This window comes from Hypomesus transpacificus, unplaced genomic scaffold (assembly GCF_021917145.1).
Source record: "Hypomesus transpacificus isolate Combined female unplaced genomic scaffold, fHypTra1 scaffold_411, whole genome shotgun sequence".
Lineage (NCBI taxonomy): Eukaryota > Metazoa > Chordata > Actinopteri > Osmeriformes > Osmeridae > Hypomesus > Hypomesus transpacificus.
In genome coordinates this window covers 1-12,678 of record NW_025813929.1, presented here as the reverse complement: position 1 = coordinate 12,678, position 12,678 = coordinate 1, and the positions used below count along the sequence as shown (strand labels likewise).

General features: G+C 51.0%; 1 protein-coding gene across 1 annotated transcript; it reads right to left on the bottom strand.

The window, feature by feature from the left end:
- Nucleotides 1-848: 848 nt before the first annotated feature.
- LOC124464737 (anoctamin-2-like) lies at nt 849-11,886 on the bottom strand (the record flags this gene model as incomplete). Its single annotated transcript, XM_047016559.1, has 6 exons — nt 849-2,054; nt 3,239-3,344; nt 6,082-6,263; nt 7,652-7,704; nt 8,061-8,213; nt 11,738-11,886. Coding segments are annotated over 6 exons (1,024 nt in total), but the record flags the coding sequence as incomplete, so codon positions are not given.
- Between the last annotated feature and the right edge of the window lie 792 nt (nt 11,887-12,678).

Here is a 12,678-nt window from a genome sequence, read left to right as displayed (position 1 = left end):
ATGGGCATTTCTATTTCATTTTGCATGGTTTGACTGCACATACACTCACCAGACCAGACTATCAAACCTCATGTAATACAAACTAAATATGATTTCCCTTCAATAACTTCACATAGGAATAGTAGTGCTTGTTGAACAACACCATAGCACCAACGCCCCCCCAAGAAAACATCCTCTATTCCTCTTGGAGAAAAGCTTTCTCAGTTGACTGTGGACTAACAGCGAGAGTCAGCCTGGTGGTGTTGGAGACAGAGGAAGGCACGAAACCAAAACAAGAATCCGTTCGTACGTAATTAGGACTGAAATGTTCCCCGCACGGAACATTCCTTCGCATGCTTGCACCCACCAGCAGGATACGCCAGAGAGGCTGGCGACACACCGGTCGTGTCGTCAAAAGGGACGGAAGGTTGTCTGTAAAGTCACACACATACACAAACACACACACATACACGCACACACACATACAACACGGGTCTATGCTCTAAGGGAGGGATGTTGAGGTCATCGCGCACGTGCGCGCACGCACACCTGGTCCTACGAGGAGCTGTTCACCGTTGTGGTGCTAAAGTCATTTGGCACAGCTTTCGTCGTGGATCGGCCAACTCCGGTCAGGTCCAGACCAGCCCTAACCATGACCCCCCCCCCCACCCCCCACCCCCCACCCCCTGGAGAACCCCTCCCTCACCTCTCATTCTCCTCACCTCGTTCCGCCCTTCATTGCGGTCAGTGGTGGTATGAGGTGTCAACACAGAAGACAACTCACCTAAAGAAAAATATCTTTGCGCTTTGGCTACAAGCCACGCTGAAAAGGTGTCCAACCAACATCACAAAAGCACTCAGCACACATTTGATTTTATGTATTCCATTTTTGCACGGTACATTTCCATTTTACAATATTGCTTAGCCTCTACTTTACACACTGATTGAGTATAGATTTGTTTATTCATGTGTGTGAGTCATTCGCTCTAATTTGCCCAATGTTCTGGAACATTCAGAATGAGAGGACTAACATGATGGAGTTACCTGAGAGAATGAATGCTAGTTAAAAAGTTTGGTGCGGCTGTGTCGGGACATGGACAGACGGTATAGCAAGGTGTGCTGGGATGGACCGGGATGCCACACGGTTCGATCCACAGAGGGGCTGATGGGAAAATGAGTCCTAAAAAGACCAGTCCTAAAAAGTGTCAGAAACACCCCGTCCCCCCCCTGGTCCTCTCTATTCAGTTCACAGTGTACAGTTGAAGGGGTATGTCCATCCGCCCGGCCGGCCGTCTGTCTCTATCTGGTCTATTCCAGAGGAATTATTGCTTCTGCATGGAGTGAAGCTTGCGTGCTTCAAAGTCAGTCCCAAAAACAAATCAATGCAATCGCACAGATGGAGTGACTTAAATCCACTTGTTGAAGCTCAGTTACGTGTGCAGTCAGACACAGGATGAGAAACACAGGAAACTAGGTCTTGATTTGCCAAAAGACGGTCCCAGAGAAGAGTCATCCGCCGACGTCGAGGGGCCGTCCACACTTGGTCCGACTGAGCTACAACGTTTGCCGTTTGATCGCGAAGCGCACCCAGCCGTATACACACGCACGCACTCGACAGCCTCCCATCCATGTACGCGGCTCACACACACACACACTCGCACACGCCACAGCACGTGTCCTGACTCGGCGGCGCGTCACACGGCCGTGTGTTTGCTGCCGTTCGGCCCCTCCCCCTGAGGGGATGGCTGCCTGCTGAACTGGCTGAAGCTAGCCGCCCGGCCCCGCGCCCGCGGAACCCCGTCCCCCTCGGCCGCGCCCGGGGGCCGACCCCGGGCGAAGACGGGGGGCAGGGTGCGGCAGCGCAGAGGGTCCGGGGGGCCCTGGGGGCAGCCGGGCGGGCGGGGGCGCAGCGGGTCCTTGGTGAAGAGGCTCTGCAGGAGCAGGAACTTCTCCTTCTCCTCGCGCAGGAACACGTCCACCAGGAGGGTCTTCTCGCGCTTCAGCTGCTCGCTGATGTCCTTGGGCACGTCGGGGATCACCCAGGCCACCAGCATGCTCAGGAACATCACCAGGTTCTGGAGGGAAGGGTTGGAAGGGAGGAGAGGGGAGGGTAGGGGAGAGCGGGAGGGGCGCAGATGGAAGGGGAAGGAGAGAGGGGTTGAAGGAGAAACTCAGGCTGTGCATCATAGTAGACGAAGTCTTTGGCTTACATTTACATTTAGTCATTTAGCAGACGCTCTCATCCAGAGCGACTGACAGTAAGTACAGGGACATTTCCCCCGAGGCAAGTAGGGTGACGTGCCTTGCCCAAGGACACAACCTCATTATGACGCGGCCGGGAATCGAACTGGCGACCTTCAGATTACTAGCCCGATTCCCTAACCACTCAGCCATCTGACTCTTCATTTTAGGAGTTCAGCAGACCAGCATGGCAGCAGTCTCCTGTCTGGTCTTGGTCACTGAGGGCTACATATGTGAGATGTCCTCAAACATCTGGAATGCTTTGGATGTCATATCCACCGCAGCATCGACGCAAACCACACGTACCGGTTCAACCATCCCGGCGGTAATTAAACAGCCGTTGCTATGGTGAACCGGAAACAGCCAGTGCCATGGCAACCCAGACTTCAAATTTTGACTTATTTGACTGATTCTTTGATGGAATTGTTTGCACCCAATTAGTGTGGTTCAACTGCAGAACTATGCATGCTGCAGTATCGCCGTTGAAATACAACACTTTCAACATTACTTACAGCTGTGGCTCCTGACCCTGGTCGTCAAGGCACCCCTGTCCTGCATGTTTTAGATGTTTCCCTGCTCCTACACACCTGATTCAAATGAACGGGTCGTTATCCAGCTGTGCAGAAGCCTGCTTATGACCCATTCCTTAGAATCAGGTGTGGACTCACAGGTGTCTGTTTACATGGTACACGCGACTACAATGACCACTGGACATGACTAGACCTCGTATGAAGTTCACACTTATACAGTATGGTTACCAACCCAGTGGTCGGAGTCTGATTAACCAACAACATTTTGCAACAGTTTCCGTAAGTGAACTCTCAATTACCATCTGTCTGGGATAGTGTGAGGAATATAGATATATATATATACACTATCATAACGTTGTAAGGACAGGACCCGCAAAGCAGAACACCACACAAGGTTATGTCTGTACGCATGAGATAAACCATCACACCGCTTATGGATGTGGGGGGAACAGGGTAGCAGGGAGTTGGAGGGCTGTGGATGTCGCTACCTGGAAGATGATGACGAAGGCCAGTCTGGCAGCCAGGACACACCAGTACTGTTTGGAGAAGTGGTAGGCGTCTGGAGACCAAGGGGGCTCCCTGTAGTCCTTGTACCTGGGCGAGGACGACAACAAGAACACACGCTTCAAACCCATGCACGGCAGGTCCAGCAAACGCCGAGCACCCGGTTAAGAGTTGAAGCTGTCCCTGGTCAGGGGTATTTGGGCGGGATTGTTCACATATGAACTAAGGCCTTGGTAGACGGCCAGGAAAGGAAGGGGAAGGTGGCGAAGGGGGGAGGCGTGGAACTGCTGTCGGCAATCGGAACACGTCGCCCTAGCGCTCTCTCCCTCTCTCTCTCCCTCCCTCTCTCTCTCTCTCTCTCTCTCTCTCTCTCTCTCTCTCTCTCTCTCTCTCTCTCTCTCTCTCTCTCTCCTCTCTCCCTCTCTCTCTCTCTCTCTCCCTCTCTCCCTCTCACTCTCCCTCTCTCTCTCTCTCTCTCTCTCTCCCTGTGGTGTTTTCTAAGGACACCTTCTAAAGAGGGTGCAAATACAGGGACTCTCACCCAGGCTCTCCTGGAAAGCAGCAGAACAACAGCAGACGGATTAGCGGGCCAAAGACTACAACTCCCCTAATGCCCTGACGACAAGTGACAGCAGGGGTCAAAAGGTATAAAAACGTGATGAGAAGAAGCAGGAGAGGGCAGCCTCCGCCAGTCCCCTCCAATCAGTGTCCGTATCTAAGCCCTCCTTGGAACCTCCACATCTTTTTTGATTGGCTGTATTGAATTAAGGGGGGAAAACAACATAAGTTCAGGGCCGAAAGGGCAGGGGGAGGGGAGGACGGTGGGTAGGGAGAAGAGCTTGGCCTTTTTTCTGGTGTTTGATTCCATGTCCATATAGAGTCATAGAGGAATGTGTGAGAGTGAGGCTAGGTTCTCCTCTCCGTCCTGACCATCTCTCCGCGCTTCGTCGTTCCCGAGGCTGGGCTCCATGTTTGGTTATCATAATACCGGAGCCAAAGCAGGGAGACGTAGGCCCGGGCCGGGAGATTAATTCAATTTCTTTAATACTTCCTCTAAATGAGAACATTGTGAGAGACGGCAAGTGAGTGCACGCGTGTTTGGGGGAGGGGAGGGCAGGGGAGGCGGGGGGGGGGGGGGAGTTAGGGGGGGGGACTTATTTAGAATATCCTGCTGCCACTTGTCTCTCTAGGGAACCAAGCACAAATTTGCAAACAAACAAGGGTCAGCCCATTCCCAGTCCATCTCCAGCACACTCACACACACACACACACACACACACACACACACACACACACGCAGCCAAAGAACACTGTCCATCCCAGATATCAGGGGAAGGAGGCTAACAGCCCCAGTCTACAGCCCCCCCCCCCCCCCCCCCCACTTCCTCCTCAGTCTGTGGTTGTTTTGGACCGGGCCCCAGGATACAGAGAGAGATAGCAGTGCTTGTGACACCTGCTGGGCCCAGCTTTCAACTGTCTCAGGGCTCACCCCGTCTGTCTCTCTCTCTCTCTTTTGTCTCTCTCTCCAACTGACCCCATCTGTCTCTCTCTCCCTCTTTTTTATGTTTCTGCCTCCTCTCTCCTTCCGATCTGACCAGCACAGAGAGAGAACCTCCATTCCAATTAGCAACAATGTCCTTCAGTGTCCTCTTGTCCACTTTGCTGCACAGAAACAAAAGCATAGAGGTCACACACACGTACACACAAATATACTACAAAGTTGGTGAGAAAGGTGCTGGACTAGAAGTCTATTTAACCCAAAAGGGGACCAGGGACACAAAAGCATGCAGCTTGGCGCTGAACCAGAGACAGTCCTGGGAGAGAACACATCTCCTTCCTGGTTTTCAGTCAATCATATCTCTCCCTTTATAAACCAGACTTTGTTGGGCTTCCTCCAGCTACCCCCAGTCACCTCTGTGCTTCCTGTTTGGTTCAAAGAGGCCACTCTCATTGGTGTAAATGTTTTTTTTTGCTAAATTAGAGTTTCAAAACAAACTAGACTACACAGTGCAGTCACTGCAGGGGGTCAGCGATGTCCGAAGATTAGGGGAGAGCGGGATATCGGAATAATGACGAGCATGACGAGGCGGTTTTGTAAACCTGATTGAGAGGGAGTAATCTCCCTGAGCCAAACGTCAGTTACAAAACAAAATGACTCCGGGACTTGAGTCATTCCAACTCTATCACATAGTAGGACTCTGAATATAAGAGAGGGGGCTTACAGAACAGCGTCTCCTTCTGTCCCACCATTGGCCCAGTGGCCATATCGCAACGTCAGAGTTTCGGAGATATTACGATTCAAAGCCTAGAGGGGAAAGGGGGGTGAAGGGGGTGGCTTCCCAGTCCGTCTTGTCTGTCCCAAGTTGGTAACGCCGCAAACCCCCACACCCCCCAGAGTGTAATCTGTGCTTTCTGAACGCCCCCCATCACCCTCAACACCACCCCTTCAATAAAAGCTTTTCATACATGCAACAATTGCTTCGTTCATTTCGTTTTGGCGGCAAAGGAAATTTCAAGCTTTGAGGACACATTTTTGGTTCCTTTGACCGTCTGTGACATGCCGGCTTGGAACACGAACACAAAGGGAGCTTTCTGTATTCTTTTTTTGGCCTGCCGTTATGTAATCGTGGTGACTGTGGGCCGTGGGGTGTGCTAAGCTATTGGCAGGGTCGCTCGATAGGGGACCTCGTCACGGCCTGGGAAGTTCCAACACACCCAACACACAGCCTCCGCTTTGAGTTTGTAAAGCAGGTACAGTAGAAAGGCATGTTTAAGCGGCGTTTCCGTCCATGTCTGTGTGTGTGTGTGTGTGCGTCTAAGTGCCCACCTGCAGAGCATGACGTCGCGGGGGTAGCTGGAGGAAAGGGGCATGGTGCCCGGGCGGAAGTTGCTGACGTTGAAGTAGGACAGCGTGTGGTCGATGAAGCCGTACATGGAGCCATTGGGGCTGTACATGTACTGGTACACCAGTCTGGGGATGAGGTCCGAGGTGAACGAGATCACAAATGCCTGGGGGGGGGGGGGGGGGAGAGAGAGAGAGAGAGAGAGAGAGAGAGAGAGAGAGAGGGGGGAGAGAGAGAGGGAGAGAGAGAGAGAGAGAGAGAGAGAGAGAGAGAGGGGGAGAGAGAGGGTGAGAGAGAGAGAGAGAGAGAGAGAGAGAGAGAGAGAGAGAGAGAGAGAGAGATAAAGGGAAAGGGAGAGGGAAAACAGGTATTGAAAGAGAGATGGACACAAAAGAGGAAGCGAAAGATTAGCAGAGCTTGTTAGCACACTGGTAACCGGTCAAAAACACTGAGAAACTCATTCTCAGTGGCAGCCATATTTGTAGTTTGACTAGGAATACATCAAAAGCAACTTAAAGTCTTTAGCACTGCATATCTTATTCCTTTTTTTGCATTTAGCGCAAAGTCTGCCACGGCATCAATTGGTCTCGGCTGTGGTTTGGTCATAGGGCGAAGATCATTTTGCTTTATTGTGAACCACAGACACAGGCTCAGATGGTTAAAGTCTCTTACATTAGGAAGTACCGTAGGCCAATTGGGATTAGTATCGTAGCTTGCTGGGAGAGTTCCGGGTGTCTCCGCATGCCCACATCTAATAGCTGGCGTAATATCTCACTTGTTCTTTCTCATTTCAATACAAATCTGCTTTCTATTAAAGTAAACGGAGCGAGGCTTAGGCGAGTTGGCCCGGGTCGTAACCACTAAACCACTGTGTTGCTCTGGGGCTTTGGGCTGACCGCAGCACGAAAACAAGCTCCCCCAGAAGAACTCAGGAGAAGAGACCAGTCTGTTGGTTTTGTCAATAATATCTGACATTATCTGCCGTGACTTCACATGAACCCGGGAATGAGCCAGTTCAAAGCAACAAGAGACATGACATCATTTGCTGGCTGCGGATTATCTAATGCTGTGTGAGGCCACTGACACACATGTATGTGTGTGTGTGTATGTGTGTGTATGTGTGTGTGTGTGTGTGTGTGTGTATAACGTCCCTGACAATGAGATGGGACCATGTAAACAAGCCAAAACTGGGTGTTTTTCCTCCAAACTCTCTCTCTCTAAAGACTGGCGTAGTGCCAAGTCTTTCGACTGGGCGTGGTGCCAAGTCTCTAATTGGGGGTCAGATGGCTGAGCGATTAGGGAGTCGGGCTATTAATCAGAAGGTTGTTGGTTCGATTCCTCACCGTGCCAAATGACATTGTATCTTTGGGCAAGGCACTTCACCCTACTTGCCTCGGGTGGAATATCCTTGTACTTACTGTAAGTTTCTCTGGATAAGAGCGTCTGCTAAATGACTAAACGTAAAGTCTCCCTGTTTTAGTGTGTGTGTGTATTCAATACATATGAACATAGTGTGGGTTCTGATTCAATCAAACCATGTTTAGGAGGACTTACATTTATAATGACTGAGAATTTGCCCATGCCACTCAGAATGTTGTACCAGACTCCTGTAGAAGAAAATAAAAACAGAGGAAGAAAGAGAGAAAGTGCAAGAGATGTGTGAGGCATTGTAGCAAAACAGTATCGCTAAATAAAGAAGTCACATGGTCTGCATTAGGGCTTCACACAGGCATTTATCAGCAACACAAGCCTTGGGTTAAGTACAGGCTGCAAAAAGCACGGGTCACTGTACACAAACACTGTCTCATTGTGTGTGTGTGTGTGTGTGTAGGTGTGTGGTATGTGTGTGTGTGTTAGTGTGTGCAAGGAAGGTTGCAGGCAGGTGTGAATACACAAACTCACAAACAGAACAAAGGTGAAGGTGTGTGTGTGTGTGGGTGTTTGCGTGGGTGCGCGTGTGTACCGATGTCTTTGGTGCGCACGGCGTCCGGCCGCCGCAGCTCCGTGACAAACTTCTTGGCGTCCAGGCGGATCTCGATGACGTTGTTGAGCAAGGCGAACAGGGGAGCCAGGGGGAAGGAGGCCACGAACAGAGACACGAACCCAAACTGGATTACTGCAGGAAGACACACACACACACACCTAGATGACCCTCGGAAATGAACGGCACACGTCCTGTTGGCACGACCTGCCGTGTCATCAACAACAACACACACACTCACACTAACAGGAGGCCACAGTCGATCCAGAACAGGACACACGTCTCGACTGCACACATCACCATCCAGGCAATACCATTAGGTAGCTATGACGTCCCTCTTACATTTGTGACATACTATAATTAAAATGAACAATCTCAGTCCATATTTGTGACTATTGTTTTAGCCATTTTAGTTAAGGTATGTTTCGGGCTGATGTTAAACGTAAGGCAGGAGAGGCTACTTGCTGTTCCAAACCGCTGCTGTGACACGACACTTCCTGTCCAAAGAGGAAACGGCCACCAGAGGATTTGGACAAACTTCCTGCTTGTCGTTAAAACCAATGAGCTTAATCGAAACGAGATATCCCAAGACGTGATAACTCAAATCTCTCCACGTCAGGAACAACCCCTGGCTAGTGACCCAGTGCCCGTGTGGGATTCTGTCTGCACGCACTTTTCCCACATCTATATTAGATACAATCTATTTGTGGAGGGGGCCTTGGTCGGACACATGTGGGAGATGGAAATCTCCTTAGCGGTAGGCACAGGCAACATACATGCATACTCCTCTGTGTGTGTGTGTGGGGGGGGGGGCCGTGTGTATAAAAGCATCTCCAATGGAGCGTGTGAGCATGTGTGTGTTTGTGTGTGGATAGATGGATATCTACTAGGATGTACACACAGGGAAAAGGACCAGCATACCTTGACATGCAGTTCACTGTCTACAGTGTACGTATGTGTCCAATCTTGTTGGTACACGTGGATGCGTGTGTGTGTGTGTGTGTCCGGTCCAGATAGCCAGGCCTCATGTCGTGAATCACAGCCGTACCACCCCACCCCTCCCTCCAGTCTGGGGTTGAAGATTTCCCAGCAGGCCGTGGACTTACGCACACACACACACACACACACACACAGCTTACAACCCAGATCTTCCCATCTGCCTTTTAAGGCCGCGCACTCAACATGCATCCACGCACGCACAACGGAACACACACACACACGCACGTCTAAATCTCCACAAACACACAATCACGCGCACATCTAAACCTGCATCGAGGCACACTCAAGTACGTTTGGACTTCACACATGTAAGGAATAAGTGTGTGTGTGTGTGTGTGGGAGCCGGGCCACACATGCCCCCCTGAATCCGAGTGATTAGATAACCGGGAACAGAGCCTCGTCTTGTTCAAGGGGTTGGACCAACTCATAATCGAGCCTTTTGGTGCCGGGAGCCCTCGGCTGTGTCACACCAGGCAGGATCACGCTGATGGCCAGCTAGGGGTGTGTGAGGCAGCGAGGGTGATGCAACACAGCGCATTGGGGTGTGGGAGCTGGGGGGGGGTGGGTGGGGGGGTTATGGTCGGTGTCAGGAGACAAGGGTGATGTTTGTCAGCTTTGGGGAGGATGCGGGGAAACTGAAGCCGGGTGGGAACAGGGGGGGGGGGGGGTTTTCCCCAGCCCGGGCAGGTCTGCGATTGACACGCCTCAGGAAGGGCGGGGGCGGGGGACGGGGGATTATGGACGGCGAGGGACTCGCACGTTAAGAGGGGACGAGCCGCGTCGATCCTCCTGTCCTTGCGCCTAACCGTGACCTTCGTGACCTTCGCCCGCATTCTCCCTCTCACCCCATCTCTCTCTCTTTCTCTCCTGAGATGCTTGACATTCTTGAGGCTGCCCTGAGGTGAGGAGCCGGCTCCTTTTGACTTTCGATCCCTCTCTCTCTTTCCTTCTCCCTCCCTCCTCTCTTCAGTTCTCTCCCCCCCCCCCCCCCCTTCTCCAACTCCTCCCCACCTCCTTCATTTGACCTTTTCGCGTTATCATGTTCACGACTTCTCTGTTTCTCTTTCTCTTCTCTCAGCCCCCCTTCCGCCGTCATTGTCCACCCTCGCCTGACCAAGCAGAGCCTTTTGAGGCCAAACAAGGTTCCTTCCGGAACCACACAAGAGCACGCGGTCTTGCCCGTTCCCATGGTTTCATCCTCTGTTTTAACTGTCCTGCAGTCGTCCCACAATCCAGCTGTTCCGAGATGATTCTGAGAAAGCTTCGCTTTCCTTTGAAGGTCTGACATGATCCCACTTCAAAACAACTCTTGCTCATCTTTCAATGCAGTAAAAGGTATCTTTTTACTGCATTTAATTGCCGCTTGAACTGTTTACAGCTCTGTCTGTTTTGACGACTATAACAACTGCCAGACACCTGGTCATTTCTGACCTGTGACACCTGATTTGCGCCTTCTGGAACTGGAACTGCTAGCTAGTAAAACAAAGGCCCACAATGCCAGCTGACTAACGAGAGAATGTGTCGACGCTCATGTAGAAGACAACTACCGCCACATGTCCAGCTTTGCCTTCCAAAGGAACGTTAGGCGATGTTTTGCTGTGGGAAAACCAGAATGTACTGGAGATATGTGAATTGAACATCCAAACGGGGGTTTTAGAAATGTTTTGGCAGTGGTAATTAGCTTAGTTTCTCATGAGACTACTCTGCAATCAGGGTTCCCTCGTAAATCTGTGTCTCCTAGCGTCGCGTTTGGATTTGTCAGACGTCTGGAACGATGCCTGCAGCCCTGAGATATGGAGGATGTGTGTTTACTCTGGGGACACGACTGAGTGTATGTTTTTGACAAGAACACACACACACACACAAGATAGGAAATATACTAAAGACAGACAGACACACACACCTACCCTCCTACAGTGCTCAAGATGCAATGCGTATCTTTTATCAGCAGCACATAAGAGAGCAGCGTGTTTACAGCCGTTTTTGTGACAGTCCGGTGCATTCCACACAGACTTTTACAGAGTAAAAAAAAAAAGTCAGCTTTGCTCCAGAGCTTTCAGTTTACAGTTTCAAGTTCTGTACCCAAACACCGTTAAAACTGTTCAGGGAGATTTCGAGCTGTCTGGTGAAACTTTGGCGTCGAGAGACCTCCGGACTGGGGTTGTGTTTGTCCCACCCGTGTTACATCAACAACAAATCTTTGATCTAACATGGCAGGGTAAGTAAAAGCTGCTATCCCTCCACATCGATGATGCGTTATTTCTCGTGTGTCTCTCACAGAATGTCTCTCAACGGGCCAGGGGGCAGAGCTAGAGACCATGTGACAGTGAAGCATTCGGGAGGAGTCACCGGGAGAGGGTGGGTGGTCTCCAGGTGTGTCGTTACCTGAGCCACACCCCCTGACCTGCCTAAACCACCCTTTGCAGCCTGAATACAGCCTGTGTGTGGTCCTTTTTAGCGCTTTCACTGCTGGCCTAGGCTGACCAGCACCTTCTATGGGTGTCCCCATGTCTGTACGCACCTGGCGTGTGTGGTGTGTGAGTGTGTGTGTGTGTGTGTGAGTGTGTGTGTGAGTGTGTGTGTGTGTGTGTGTGTGAGTGTGAGTGTGTGTGTGTGTGTGTGTGTGTGTGTGTGTGTGTGTGTGTGCATGAGAGACTCACTCATCTCCATGTACTCCGGGGTGAGGCCCTCGAAGGGCTCCAGGACATAGTCCAGGTTCCACTGCTGTGGAGGCCGAGCGATGCGCTCCTCCCTCTCCTTCTCAGGAACGCCCTTGTCCTTCAGCTTCCTCACCAGCTTCTTCAGCTTCCTGAGCCCAGGGAGACAGGGTGGCAGGGGGCACAGGTTTAGACTTTAAAGAGTCTTCATTGGGCGGTCGAAACGGGCATATTTAAGAGTGAGTGAGGGTGAGTGAGAGAGAGAGAGAGAGAGAGAGAGAGAGAGAGAGAGAGAGAGAGAGAGAGAGAGAGAGAGAGAGAGAGAGAGAGAGAGAGAGAGAGAGATAGGGAGAGGGAGAGGGAGAGGGAGAGAGAGAGAGAGAGAGAGAGAGAGAGAGAGAGAGAGAGAGAGAGAGAGGGGTGGTTGTGAAGAAAGAGAGGGGGGGGGGAGAAAGAGAGAAAGAGAGAGAGAGACAGAGAGCGAGAGAGCAAGGAAGTCACAACCTAAAAGTAAGATCACAAGACACAACAAGAGACTTAAAAGCCTTAAAAATTAGTGGACCTTATAGTATATAATTAATTTGGAATTAATCTGGAAGATCTGACCCAGTGTAGCCCAGTTTAGCAGTAACAAGCTAACAAGAAAATAAAAACAGAAAATAAAAAATTATAGTTCTGAGAAAACATAGCCCACTGTCTTGTGCTGAAATGCACACCCTTCCCAGAGACGCTCAAACCCCTTGACTAGCCCCCCCACTCACAGCAGTATAAACAGAAACATTTGAGACAACCCAGTGACCCTCTTCCATGGCCAATACCAGACGGGACACAGGCAAGCAACCTCTGTTCTATACCAACCAGCCCTGGCATGGCACAGTGCCATCACCTCCCTTTATCCCTCTACCAAGAAGGCAGGTAGATGTAACGGGTGGCAAATCACCATT